This window comes from Xenopus laevis, chromosome 3L, assembly GCF_017654675.1.
Source record: "Xenopus laevis strain J_2021 chromosome 3L, Xenopus_laevis_v10.1, whole genome shotgun sequence".
Lineage (NCBI taxonomy): Eukaryota > Metazoa > Chordata > Amphibia > Anura > Pipidae > Xenopus > Xenopus laevis.
Window position 1 is genome coordinate 4,986,752 of NC_054375.1, and position 14,694 is coordinate 5,001,445.

The 14,694-nt window shown below is 43.3% G+C and overlaps 1 protein-coding gene across 1 annotated transcript in view; it reads right to left on the reverse strand.

Moving 5' to 3' along the window:
• Positions 1 to 1,398: 1,398 nt before the first annotated feature.
• The window catches only part of mtpn.L (myotrophin L homeolog), a 33,647-nt gene continuing 20,351 nt past the window's right edge, over positions 1,399 to 14,694 (reverse strand). Inside the window, exon 4 of the mRNA XM_018240862.2 lies at positions 1,399 to 2,140. Coding sequence (XP_018096351.1) covers positions 2,054 to 2,140 — 87 coding nt within the window. The 3' untranslated portion in view covers positions 1,399 to 2,053. The remainder of the gene's footprint in view (positions 2,141 to 14,694) is intronic.

Here is a 14,694-nt window from a genome sequence, read left to right on the forward strand (position 1 = left end):
ATCTGGCGATTTTAACAAAACATTAGAACCGTAAGGCCGCTGGGGTTCCCCTTTGCTGGCTCTAGTGAAGCCAAACAAACAACTGCCAGCCCCCCGGAGCCGCAGAAGGATCCCTGTTGAAGTTACATTCAATACCTTAAAGGATAAGTAAACCTTTAAAATAAGTGAATGTAAAACTGATGAGGGGGATATTCTAAGCACTTTTGCAATTTAGATTCATTATTTATTTTGTTTTGATTCCAAGATATTAAGGGATACATGTGCTGTTAATATGAATGAATTGTGTTACAACAGCGCCACCTGCTGGTCAGTTTCTGATCAGTCTGACCACCAAGTAGTCAAGGAAGTTGTCAGGAGAAAGAAAGAGGCTGATGTTCTTCTGCTTAGGAAAGATGTGAGAAAGGTAGGGATGCACCGAATCCAGGATTCGGTTCGGGATTCGGCCAGGACTCTGCCTTTTTCAGCAGGATTTGGCCGAATACTTCTTCCTAGCCAAACCGAATCCAAATCTTAATTTGCATATGCAAATTAGGGGTTGGAAGGGAAAAACATCTTAGATGTCCTTGTTTTGGACATCGAAGACAAAGTCACGTGATTTCCCTCCCTGCCCCTAATTTGCATATGCAAATTAGGATTCGGATTCAGTTCAGTATTCGGCCGAATCTTTCACGAAGGATTCGGCTGAATCCAAAATAGTGGAATCGGTGCATCCCTAAAAAAAGGTTTCTAATTTTATTCCTAAGCAGAAGAACATCAGCCTCTTTCTTTCTCCTGACAACTTCCTTGACTACTTGCTGGTCAGACTGGTGGGAAACTGACCAGCAGGTGGCGCTGTTGTAACAAAATTCATTCATATTAACAGTACATGTATCCCTTAATATCTTGGAATCAAAACAAAATAAATAATTAATGTAAATGGCAAAAGTGCTTAGAATAACCCCCTCATCAGTTTTACATTCACTTACTTTAAAGGTTAACTTATGCTTTAAAGCAAAAATGATGCAGAACGAAAGACAGAACCCGATTTCCCGGCTTATCGTGCGTCAAACAAGCTGGGCTGAGGATCTGATCCACCTGCAAAAGAATCGACCAATGCAATTAGGCGCTCGCTCCATGCAATTGTTAATGCAAAAAGGAGACTTTTTATGGGAATATTGATACGGGTCGACACTGAACCTAAGACGGATCTGTACGGCTCGGCTTATTCTCCGACGTAATGGTGACTGGAAGTCTAAACGCGGGAAGCTGACCTCTTAATGCCAACTGCCGCCTACAGCTAGAAAAGTGCGATTGGCTTAAGACTTACTTCACTCTTAAAGGAAAACAGCCCTTGAGATGATGCCGAAAGGACCTGCGGATCAATACGGTAACGATTGGAGCACTTTAACCCCCAGAAGCGCAAAAAAATGGGGTTTACAGTTTTCTGTTTTACAGTGCAATACAAAAGAGGGTTATTGAGAATCAGTAGAAGCTGCTCTCTACATTTTTTAAAAAATCCTTTTACAAAAATGTAATTTCAAGGGAAACTATCCAGCCTGTGCTAATGGTGGAGGGGGTCGAAATTCTGCGCTAGGTGATGACCAGTCAGGTAGGTGACCTCAGGTAATGCGGTTCCTCCTGCCCAAATTAACGTTTTCGAAAGGATGCGGGGCACTATTAAAAAAGCTGATATCCAATAAGCCGATCATTACGACTCTGCTTTCCGTCCCTCTGCGCCGATAGGCTTAAGCGAAACGCAAGCAGAGGACATGCAACTATGTTCAGCAATGGTTTGCATTCTCCCTTGTGCGGGTGGGAGACGGGTGCCCTCGGCCTACAGGGAAAAGCAAGAGCTTCTTAGGTCCTTAAGGTTCTTGTACAGAGTCCAATCAGCTAGCGGCTTCCGTAGAGCCCCTAAATGAGCTCCCCGATTGGATCGGACAGGGCTCAGGTTTTTAGTGGACATCTTCCAATTTACAGAAGAAGAGGAGATGAAGAAATTGGCGGATAAAAGAAAGAAAGACAGGCAGCAGCGGGGGGACCACACGAGAGGCAAGTCGGAGGACGCTCGGCATCAATGGAGTAAATCTTTGATAGCCTGGTTGTCTGTAGCTTCGAAGGCATTCAGTCCGTCTGGGCCTTTCACGTTCTTGTCGGCTCCCTGCGGAAAGAGCAAAACAGAGGAATGAAGCGGCAGGACAGAAACTGCCCGGGTTCCCCCCCAAGTACGCAGCCGCACAACACTGGAATCAGTAGCCTTTAAAGGAGAACTAAAGCCTAACTAAAGAAGTAGGTAGAAATGTTGTACATGATGTTTTGTGCTTCTGTACCAGCCCAAGGCAACCACAGCCCTTTAGCAGTAAAGATCTGTGTCTCCAAAGATGCCCCAGTAGCTCCCCATCTTCTGCACATGCTCTGTGCTGCCGTCACTTACTGAGCTTAGGGACCCACTCACAATATACAGTACACATAGAATAGAAATGTCACAATATAAGGCTGATTAGTAATTAATACACATAATTATTTCATGGCAGCACAGAAACCAGTGCAATTAGCATCAGAATTGAATAATCAGCAAACCTGTAGCATCAGTTTATATTACAGCCAGGGAAGCTCATTTTCTGCTGGATAATTAGTGACGAGCCCTAAGCTTAGCTTCTCAACAGCCAATCAGAGCCCACTGAGCATGTGAGTGTCACAGACACTTTCCAAGATGGTGACCCCCTGTGACAAGTTTGAAGTCCTGGATCATTGCTGCTATTGACAAGCTCAAACTTAAGCCTCGTGCAATAAGTTCACTATATAAAATATTGCATTTTTAGCCCCATTCATTTTTAGGCTTTAGTTCTCCTTTAATCCTCGTCTTCTGCTGCAAAACTCAATGCAATTTTAAGCAGCTTTTCATTAAGCAATTTGTAGTTATAACTGAAAACTCGTTCCTTTCTGCACTCTGTTTTGTGTGCTGAGTCACGTCCAGCAGTGCAGGGGGAAGTAATGGTTATAAACAGACAATCCACTCTGAAATGTAGAACCCAGGGCCGTGGAGTGGGTATATAAAGCCTCGGAATGCAACCAGACAGCAATCGTGGAATGCTCCAAATTGGGGGGGGGGGTTTCACCCTGGACTGCCCTCACCCCGGCACAAAAAGCGGAGCCTTTCCCCATCAACTAAAGCAAGAATTCTGGGATTCCCAATAGTTTAACAAAATCCCCAACAGTAACATGTAAATAAAACCTCATACACACATCAGTTACTGGACCTCAAAAGCTGGAGTTTCTCATCTGCCTCCTACTCTGTCATGTAATCGGCACAATAAATATAATACTGCCTGCAGGGAAAAAAGCACCCTGGAGGGAACCATAATTCTGGTTTTAGGGCAAATTTTAAAAGGATACCGACAGATTCCGTCTTTTTCCCCAGGAACGGTGCAGTATTGCTTTAAAAACCTACCTTGCACTATTTATAATTACTATGGGATCTCTCTGTACAGACTATGAGCAAACTTAGGGGACTGTTCCTGCTGAATTGTGCTTAGTACAGAGGAATACCTATGCTGCCATAGTTTTATGGGATCTCTCTGTACAGACTATGAGTAAACTTAGGGACTGTTCCTGCTGAATTGTGCTTAGTACAGGGAATACCTATGCTGCCATAGTTTTATGGGATCTTTCTGTACAGACTATGAGCAAACATAGGGGACTGTTCCTGCTGAATTGTGCTTAGTACAGGGGAATACCTATGCTGCCATAGTTTTATGGGATCTCTCTGTACAGACTATGAGCAAACTTAGGGACTGTTCCTGCTGAATTGTGCTTAGTACAGGGGATACCTATGCTGCCATAGTTTTATGGGATCTCTCTGTACAGACTATGAGCAAACTTAGGGACTGTTCCTGCTGAATTGTGCTTAGTACAGGGGATACCTATGCTGCCATAGTTTTATGGGATCTCTCTGTACAGACTATGAACAAACTTAGGGACTGTTCCTGCTGAATTGTGCTTAGTACAGGGGGATACCTATGCTGCCATAGTTTTATGGGATCTCTCTGTACAGACTATGAGCAAACTTAGGGACTGTTCCTGCTGAATTGTGCTTAGTACAGGGGGATACCTATGCTGCCATAGTTTTATGGGATCTCTCTGTACAGACTATGAGCAAACTTAGGGGACTGTTCCTGCTGAATTGTGCTTAGTACAGGGAATACCTATGCTGCCATAGTTTTATGGGATCTCTCTGTACAGACTATGAGCAAACTTAGGGGCTGTTCCTGCTGAATTGTGCTTAGTACAGGGAATACCTATGCTGCCATAGTTTTATGGTATATCTCTCTCTCACTTATGGTACAAGAAGTACAAATTAAAAGCCGGTCACACAGCAGAAGCAGATGTCTGCATTGTGCAGAAACTCTCTTTCCTCAGAACCAGGAATCACTTGGCATTAGCAGAAAGCGGCAGTCAGGAGGGAGAGGGGGTGGAACGCACCAGGAATGCCCGCAGTGCTATAATCAATATACTCCCTCTGCCAACCTCATAAATAAACCTGATTGCTACTAAACCATATTCAGTCAACTTTAGTGAATGTTTAATGAATCTGCATCACAAATTGTTCTTCTTTTACGACGTAGAGTTTTTATTTATTTAGCAGTTTATTTGTGAGTTCCTCAAGCCAGAATATCCCCCCGGGTGTAACCAACACTCTCCTGCTGTGGGTCATCGGCAGATTTCACCTGCTCCAATCGGAACATCCCAGACACGCGCTTACACCTTTGTTTTGATGAAAAGACTGGTTATAAATGGAAGCCTGTTCCAATCATTCCTTGGCCCTGCTCACCCTGAAAATCACACAAGTGAAACCAGCCACAGAGCCAATATACTGCAGTGCAATGCTGAAGAGCTCCTTCTAGTGGTCACAGGTGCAAATCACAGCCTAAAACCACCACCAGAACCCACTGGTAAAAACCAGGCCTTAATCTGTTGCACCCCAAGCTTGAGTATTGAATTGGGTGGGGTACCTGAGGAATATCCTCAAAGTGGTTGGGGTTTGGGCTAAAAGTTCCTGATTCCTTGGCAATGCAGGCAGTCTGTGGGTAACCTGGCTGGGTACCCAACAAAGGTGCGGGCTTGATCCCTGCCACCCACCCTTATGGTTCTTCCAGTTTTTAAATATTTTGGGGAAGATTCAGCAACGGAGTTACACTTCCGGGCCCATGCGACGCCCCTTCCGGGCCCATGCGACGCCCCTTCCGGCCCATGCGACGCCCCCTTCCGGGCCCCTGCGACGGCCCCTGCGACGCCCCCTTCCGGGCCCATGCGACGCCCCCTTCCGGGCCCATGCGACGCCCCCTTCCGGGCCCATGCGACGCCCCCTTCCGGGCCCATGCGACGCCCCCTTCCGGGCCCATGCGACGCCCCCTTCCGGGCCCATGCGACGCCCCCTTCCGGGCCCATGCGACGCCCCCTTCCGGGCCCATGCGACGCCCCCTTCCGGGCCAATGCGACGCCCCTTCCGGGCCCATGCGACGCCCCCTTCCGGGCCAATAGGTGAACTAACCTTCTGACCCGGGGGATACACAGAACCGGAAGGGGCATCGCATAGGCTTGGAACTGGCGTTTCATGGGCCCGGAAGAGGCGTGGCATGAGACCGGCAGGGACATAACTCCGGTGCCAAATCTTCCCCAAATTTGACGTGCATGTTGCGACGCCACTTCCGGACCCATGCGACGCCCCTTTCCGGTTCTGTGTATCCCCCGGGTCAGAAGGTTAGTTGGCCTATTGGTCCGGAAGGGTGCGTCGCATGGGCCCGGAAGGGGCAACATGCAGGTCAAATTGCAGGTACGGGTTTCAAAAAAAGGACCTGCGCAGGACACTACCCCAAGCCATGCCCTCTACTCAAGGAACACCTTACCCAGACGAGAAAGGCGATGTTACGTGATGATCCAACTTAACCCACCGACATTGGAACCATTAAATAGAGTGCCACCATTTTGGCTTTTTGTGCGGCACAGGCTTTGCTGAACACATTAGCCCTTATCGGCCTCGTTGCGGCTATCACTGGAGCCCTATTTCCATCAGGAAGGTGGGAAGAAGAAATATGACAGACAGACAGGCTTGAGAGAAATGCAGGGCGAGCGTTCACCATGAGCCCAGGCTGCTGTCCCCGCTGATCCCTTCCCGAAAGAGATGAACAGCTTCCCCAAACGCGATGCTATCAGTCTTCTGAGCGTTCCTGCTGCCAGACAGATCATTTATTATATGCGGCCAGGAGTAATGGGCGCTCTTATAACAGCCTCCGTATAGCGCCAGATAAGGAATCTTCACTCGGCAGAAAGCAGATTATTGAGCGGAGGACAGATTAGTGGGATAACCTCATAATAACAACAAAATTACTTTTCCAATGTCACTTTGCTGTTACGCAAGTTGCACTATGTAAACAGTGTGTGTCTTGTACATGTTCTATACTGGCGCTCATCAGCTGTCTTCTGAATCTGCAACCCCTGGTAATGGAGAGCTAGTCACCCTCAACCCCTACTGAACTACAGCTCCCATGAAACACTATAAAGAGACACTATAAAACTATGGCAGCATGTGTATTTCCTGTACTAAGCACAATTCAGCAGGAACAGTCCCTAAGATTGCTCATAGTCTGTACAGAGAGATCCCATAAAACTATGGCAGCATAGGTATTCCCTGTACTAAGCACAATTCAGCAGGAACAGTCCCTAAGTTTGCTCATAGTCTGTACAGAGAGATCCCATAAAACTATGGCAGCATAGGTATTCCCTGTACTAAGCACAATTCAGCAGGAACAGTCCCCTAAGTTTGCTCATAGTCTGTACAGAGAGATCCCATAAAACTATGCCAGCATAGGTATTCCCTGTACTAAGCACAATTCAGCAGGAACAGTCCCCTAAGTTTGCTCATAGCCTGTACAGAGAGATCCCATAAAACTATGGCAGCATAGGTATTCCCTGTACTAAGCACAATTCAGCAGGAACAGTCCCCTAAGTTTGCTCATAGTCTGTATAGAGAGATCCCATAAAACTATGGCAGCATAGGTATTCCCTGTACTAAGCACAATTCAGCAGGAACAGTCCCCTAAGTTTGCTCATAGTCTGTACAGAGAGATCCCATAAAACTATGGCAGCATAGGTATTCCCCTGTACTAAGCACAATTCAGCAGGAACAGTCCCCTAAGTTTGCTCATAGTCTGTACAGAGAGATCCCATAAAACTATGGCAGCATAGGTATTCCCTGTACTAAGCACAATTCAGCAGGAACAGTCCTCTAAGTTTGCTCATAGCCTGTACAGAGAGATCCCATAAAACTATGGCAGCATAGGTATTCCCCTGTACTAAGCACAATTCAGCAGGAACAGCCCCTAAGTTTGCTCATAGTCTGTACAGAGAGATCCCATAAAACTATGGCAGCATAGGTATTCCCTGTACTAAGCACAATTCAGCAGGAACAGTCCCCTAAGTTTGCTCATAGTCTGTACAGAGAGATCCCATAAAACTATGGCACATAGGTATTCCCTGTACTAAGCACAATTCAGCAGGAACAGCTGCTTCTCAAACACAAAGACAAGCGTTATTTCTACACATCATGCAGATCGGCAGTCCTCTTCCTCCATTACTGCTGTGCTGCTCAGTAGATTACAGTAGTAATTGGTGGCACATAAAGAAATAATCAGTCAGCTCCAGCTTTTAGGAGAAGTTGGCACAGTCCATATACGGCTTCTGCTTTGCAGCCACCCCGGGTCTCTTGGCAGGGGTTTTGCTAGTAATGAATCCTCCTTTTCCAACAATGTTATTGTTTCTTAAGGTGTACGGATGAAACTGCCAGATCGGGAATTAAAAAGCGGCAGAACAACCTCCTATCCTATCTCGCCTGGCTGCATAATTTAAGTCGTCATTCTATCCCGCCCTATTTACTGACCTTACGTTGAGCAGAGGTGCAAAATAAACGATACATCTAATCCACACTAACAACAGCCGAGATGTTTAAAACGTTTAATTAAAGTAAAAATTAATTGTGGTTTGGGGCTTCAATCCACTTAGGGGGTACTTACACTTACAGAAACACCTAGATTAGCCGCGCAGCTGATTTTTTTTTTGCCGGATATTACCGGGAGCCTTTAAGGGGTGGTTCACCTTTAAGTTATCGTTTAGTATGTTATAGAATGACCAATTTGAAGCAACTTTTCAATTGGTCTTCATTATTTATTTTTTACAGCTTTTGAATTACTTGGCTTCATCTTCTGACTCTCTCCAGCTTTCAAAAGGGAGTCGCTGACCCCGTTCAAATAAACAAATGCGCTGTGAGGCTACACTTTTCACTTTTGTTATTGCTTCATTTTATTACTCGTCTTTCTATTCAGGTCCTCTATTTTATTCCAATCAATTCAAATCAATGCATGGTTGCTAGGGGATATCGGGTCCTAGCAACCAGACGGCTAAAATAACTCAAAAACCACAAATAATAAAAAATGAAAACCAATTGGGAATTGTCTCAGAAAATCCCTCTCTACATCATACTGACAGTTAATTCAAAAGCGAAGCAGAGTAGGTGCCATGATGTTTACTACACCTGCCTTGGGTGCCAACGCCTTCTGCTTTCGCCAATTAATTCATCTGGAAAATTTGCACTTCTCTCGGCTTGGGGGTTGATCCAGACTGTTGTGAGATTCAAATATCAAAAACACCTTATGGTGCACTGATCCAAAAGCACCCATGTTATATAGAGTTAAACAAAGCGCTACATATATATCCAGCCTACAACTGTCTAAAGCAGCGGGAATTGTGCAACACAGAAGCGAGTGTGCCCTTTCATAATAATTAAGTGAGACAAAACACAGAACCAACAAGGTTTGCTTGTGCCTGGAATTCAATATTCAGCCTAATTTTTTTTTATGCCACCGACAAAAAATTAAAGGGGAACTCCATCCAAAGGGTCTTTTTTTGCACATAGAAAGAGAAACTAGTTCTAAGCAACGTCCTGATATCTATTAAGTTCTCATTCTCCCAGAGTTTATAGTTTTGAGCAAATATCATCGCTATTGAAAGCAGCGTCTGTCTGGCCATTTTCCTACTCCCGGCTCAGACAATGGAAACAATGTTGCAAGTCAGTTCTCCTCCTGTAAAGACAGGTCTGTCAATCAGCTGCTTCTGTTACATTGTATCAAACACCAGAAGCTCCGGGGCGGAGACTAGAAATGGCTGCACAGACGCAGCTTCCGACAGCAATGACATTTGCAAACAACCGGAAAACCATTGAACGTTTTTAAATTAATATATTCCGGGAAGTTGTTTAGGAGAACATTTTTCTTCATGGTGCAAAAAAAGTTTTGGGTTGCATTTCCCTTTAAAAGGGTGCTTCATTTTAAATATATATATATATCTCCTGGAAAAAGTTGAGCACTCACAGGTCTTAAGATGCAAAAAAAAAAAAACGGTGAAATTTATTGAAAATAAATAACTGACGTTTCGGCTAATCCTACAGCCTTTAATTCAATGAATTTCACCGATTTTTTTTGCATCTTAAGACCTGTGAGTGCTTTCCTTTTTCCAGGATATCTTGCTCACATTGCTGATAGCACCGAGGCACCAAACACTTTTCTTACGAGTAGTGCCGGATATATATATATATATATATATATATATATATATATATATATATATATATCCAAAGCATGTGTTTTATGTAGGGTTGCTACCTGGCCGGTATTTTACCAGCCTGGCCAGTAAAAATGATGGTTGATCCCAATATTATTAAAAGAGAAAAAAAGATAAATATATAGGAAGGCCGGTATTTTTTTCCGGAAAAGGTGGCAACCCTATTGTATGAGGTTTCACACTCGAGAGTCCAGCCTACAACTGTCTAAAGCAGCAGGAATCTTGCAACATAGAAGCGGGTGCACCCTTTCACAACAATTTAGTGAGTAGGTTGGGAGACAAAACACAGATGTCTGTCAAGAACCAGGCGGCTTGTTTGTACCAGGAATCGAATATTCAGCCTATTTTTTTTTGCCCCCGACAAAATATTAAAGGGGAACTCTACCCCAAAGGGTCTTTTTTTGCACACAAAAATAGAAACTAATTCTAAGCAACGTCCCGATATCTATTCATTCCTCATTTTCCCCGAGTTTATAGTTTTTACCAAATGTCATCGCTATTGAAAGCTGCATCTGTCTGGCCATTTTCCTGCTCCCGGCTCTGACAACGGAAACAAATGTTGACGACAGGTCTGCCAATCGGCTGCTTCTGTTACATTGTATCAAACGTCAGAGGCACCGGGGCGGAGACTAGAAATGGCCGCACAGAAGCTGCTTTCAATAGCATGGACATTTACAAACAACCTGAAAACCATTAAACGTTTTTTAAATTAAAAGATACCAGGAATTTCTTTCACGGTGCAAAAAAAGTTTTGGGTTGGATTTTTGCTTCACGTTTAAGTTACCTTTTAGTATGATACATAACAGCCAATTCTAAGCAACTTTTCAACTGGCCTTCATTATTATTTTTTTTTTTTTATATATAGTTTTCAAATGGTTTGCCTTTTTCTTTAGACTCTTTCCAGATTTCAAATTGGGTCACTAACCCCCCCCCCCCAATATAAAAAAAGGCAACAAATATATTGATAACTTTTATTACTCATCTTTCTATTCAGGCCTCCTATTCATATTCCAGTCTCCTCTTCAAATCAATACATGGTCGCTAGGGGAATTTGGACTGTAGCAACCAGATGGCTGAAATTGCAAACTGGAGAGCTGCTGAATAAAAACCTTAACTCAAAACCACAAATAAGAAAAAAATAAACCAACTGCAAATTGTCTCAGAATATCCCTCTCTACATCATACTTAAGTTAATTTAGAGGTGAACAACCCTTTAAGTAAAGCAGAGTAGGTGCCCCAGAGATGCCATGATGTTTACTACGCCTGCCTCGGGTGCCAATACCTTCTGCTCTTGCAAATTAATTCAGCTGGAAAAGTTGCACTTCTCTCGGCTTGGGGGCTGAGCCAAACTGTTGTGAGATTAAAATAACAAAAACACCTTATGGTGCAACGATCCAAATGCACCCATGTTATATGAAGTTAAACAAACCTCTACATATATATCCAGCCTACAACTGTCTAAAGCAGCGGGAATTGTGCAACACTGAAGCGAGTGTGCCCTTTCATCACAATTTAGTGAGAAGGCCGGGAGACAAAACAGAGAACCAACAAGACTTGTTTGTGCCAGGAATTGAATATTCAGCCCATTTTTCTGCCACCGACAAAATATTAAAGGGGAACTCCACCTAAAGGGTTTTTTTTGCACATAGAAAAAGAAACTAATTCTAAGCAAAGTCTGATATCTATTCAATCCTCATTCTCCGTCAGTTTATAGTTTTGAGTAAATGTCATCTCTATTGAAAGCAGCATCTGTCTGGCCATTTTCCTGCTCCCGGCTCAGACAATGGAAACAAAGTTGCGAGTCAGTTCTCCTATTGCAAAGACAGGTCTGACAATCGGCTGCTGCTGTTACATTGTATCAAACACCAGAGGCTCTAGGGCGGAGCCTAGAAATGGCTGCACAGACGCTGTAGCCAACAGCAATGACATTTGCACATAACCGGAAAACCATTGAAAGTTTTTTTTAAATTAATATATACCAGGAAGTTATTTAGGATAACTTTTTTTTCCACAGTGCAAAAAAAGGTTTTGGGTTGGATTTGCCTTTAAAGGGGTGCTTACCTTTTAGTATGTTATAGAATGGTCTAAGCAGCTTTTCAATTTTTTGAATGGTTTGCCCTTTTCTTTGGACTCTTTCCAGCTTCCAAATGGGGGTCACTGACCCCCATCTAAAAAAAATGCTCTATAAGGCTACAAATATATTAATATTGCTAATTTTTATTACTCTCAAGCCTCTCCGATTCTTATTCCAGTCTCTTGTTATAATCAATGCATGGTTGTTATGGTAATTAGGACCCTAGCAACCAGATTGCTGAAACTGAAAACTGGAGAGCTGCTGAATAAAAAGCAAAAATAAGTCAAAAACCACAAATAAAAAATGAAAACCAAATTGCAAATTGTCTCAGAATTTCACTCTTTACATCATACTAAAAGTTAACTCAAGGGGAACAACGAAGAAAAAAAAAAAAGGTATTCATTGTGCACCCATCTGGTAAAGTTTTTGGAAATAATTTAGGGGTCATGGGGAAGATGTGCAGGAGCACAAAGGGGCAGGCCCTGACTGGAAATCTGTGGGTTCTGGCAAATGTCAGAGGGGCTGCCATAAGATGCCACATTATTGCCTTACAAGATGGCTCCTGTACATGAAGGAAAACAAATATGGCGTCCAGAAGACGTTGGCAGCCATTATAAATGAGCACATTTCTGTTTCAAAGAAAGAGCACAAATATGAAAAGCTTTGTGTCTTGCTTCACTGGTGCAGCTTGAATAGGATTTTAATAGAAAAAAAAAAAAAAGGAGAAATCTCTCTAATGGATGAAATACAATGACATGCAAACAATGCCAATTGGAGGACAAGCTCCAAGTAAAACATTTAATTAGATTTACAGCCCTGAGATGCATCTGGAATATGTAAACCGATCCAATGAAGTTTAATGGCCATCGTTTGTATAATGTGGGAACAGTGTCAACTCGGATTTATGTAGCACAAGTCCCTGAAAAAGAATGGGAAACACAATGGGCACGGCAAGCACTGCGGGTAGACATTTAGTAATGTCGGAGTGATTCACATTCTGTTAAAGGAGAAAAAGATTATTTTCTTGGATATACAGTGCCCCCCCCAGTGAGAGCCCAGAGGAACTTTGCTTAGGGGGCTGCAGCGCTGGACTTGTTGCTAAAGGTAGGGGTAACTATCTAGCTAAACTCTATATTGATGAGGGATCAACTTGGGTAGGGTAACTATCTAGGTAAACTCTATATTGATGAGGGGTCAACTAGGGTAGAGTAATGATCTAGCTAAACTCTATACTGATAAGGGGTCAATTAGGATAGGGCAACTATCTAGCTAAACTCTAAATTGATGAGGGGTCAACTTGGGTAGCGTAACCATCTAGCTAAACTCTATATTGAAGAGGGGTCAACTTAAGGTAGGGTAACTATCTAGCTAAACTCTATATTGATGAGGGGTCAACTAGGGTAGGGTAACTAGCTAAACTCTATTGATGAGGGGTCAACTAGGGTAGGGTAACTAGCTAAACTCTATATTGATGAGGGGTCAACTAGGGTGGTGTAACTAGCTAAACTCTATATTGATGAGGGGTCAACTAGGGTAGGGTAAATATCTAGGTAAACTATATTGAAGAGGAGTCAACTTAGGGTAGGGTAACTATCTAGCTAAACTGAGGGGTCAACTAGGGTAGGGTAACTATCTAGCTAAACTCTATATTGATGAGGGGTAAACTAGGGTAGGGTAACTATCTAGGTAAACTATATTGATGAGGGGTCAATTAGGGTAGGGTAACTATCTAGCTAAACTCTATATTGATGAGGGGTCAACTAAGGTAAGGCAACTATAGCTAAACTCTATATTTATGAGGGGTCAACTAGGGTAGGGTAACTAGCTAAACTCTATATTGATGAAGGGTCAACTTGGGTAGGGCAACTAACTAGCTAAACTCTATATTGATGAGGGGTCATCTTGGGAAGGGTAACGATCTAGCTAAACTCTATATTGAAGAGGGGTCAACTAAGGGTAGAGTAACTATCTAGCTAAACTGAGGGGTCAACTAGGGTAGAGTAACTAGCTAAACTCTATATTGAAGAGGGGTCAACTAGGGTAGGGTAACCATCTAGCTAAACTCTATATTGATGAGGGGTCATTGGTATATCTGGTGCCTGTGCATCCTCTGTTCATGATAACTTTGCACTTTAGTTGATGAATAACGGGATCAGTGCAACTTAGCATTAAACCTGTGCTGAAATTGCATGCTTGTTAGCCAATGTATGGAGTCTTTGGGAAGTCCTGCCAGACAAAAATTGGCCAGATATCAATTGGGCAGTTTAGAAAATTTGTGGGGTAAGAACCATGTCGTCATGCTGATGCGGCCCTCATCCAACGGGTCTCCAGAGTCCCATTTTAATACAATCATTGGCCCAGGAGCCAAGCAATTAAATCATCCAAATAATGGCCCTATTGGACGGAGTCAATATCGTACCGGTCCATGTATGGGGCCATCAAGAGGTCATTCCCAAATGATGACTGGCTGAGAATTGTCCAGAAATCACTAGGACAGGTTTGAAATGAAGTCGGGTAGCATTTGAGGCAGTCCTTTACAGACAGGTCCCCATTATGATCCAATCATTACTCTGGTGGCCTGAAGACCGGATCATTTCAATCTGGAATACCGTTTTGGTGGCCAAACTGGGGACAGATCTTCTCAGTTGGAACCTTATACTTCATCTTACCATATACTCCCAGCTTTACTCCAAAACATGGCTACACATGGGCAGAAAGTGGTAATGAATTTCAGTGCTGCAAATAATATGCCAGCGCTATATAAATGAATGTTAATAATAATAATAATAATAATGATGAATATATATATGGCCAATATCAGTCTCTGCTACCCTTAGGCAAGATGACTTCACAAACAGTCCGTTTGAAAGTAAATTCTGATTATCTACTGATCCAAGCGGTTACAAGCCAAACACAATACATGGGTGCCAGTTTCAGACCAGCAGTCATCAAAACCGTGCCAGCTCCGA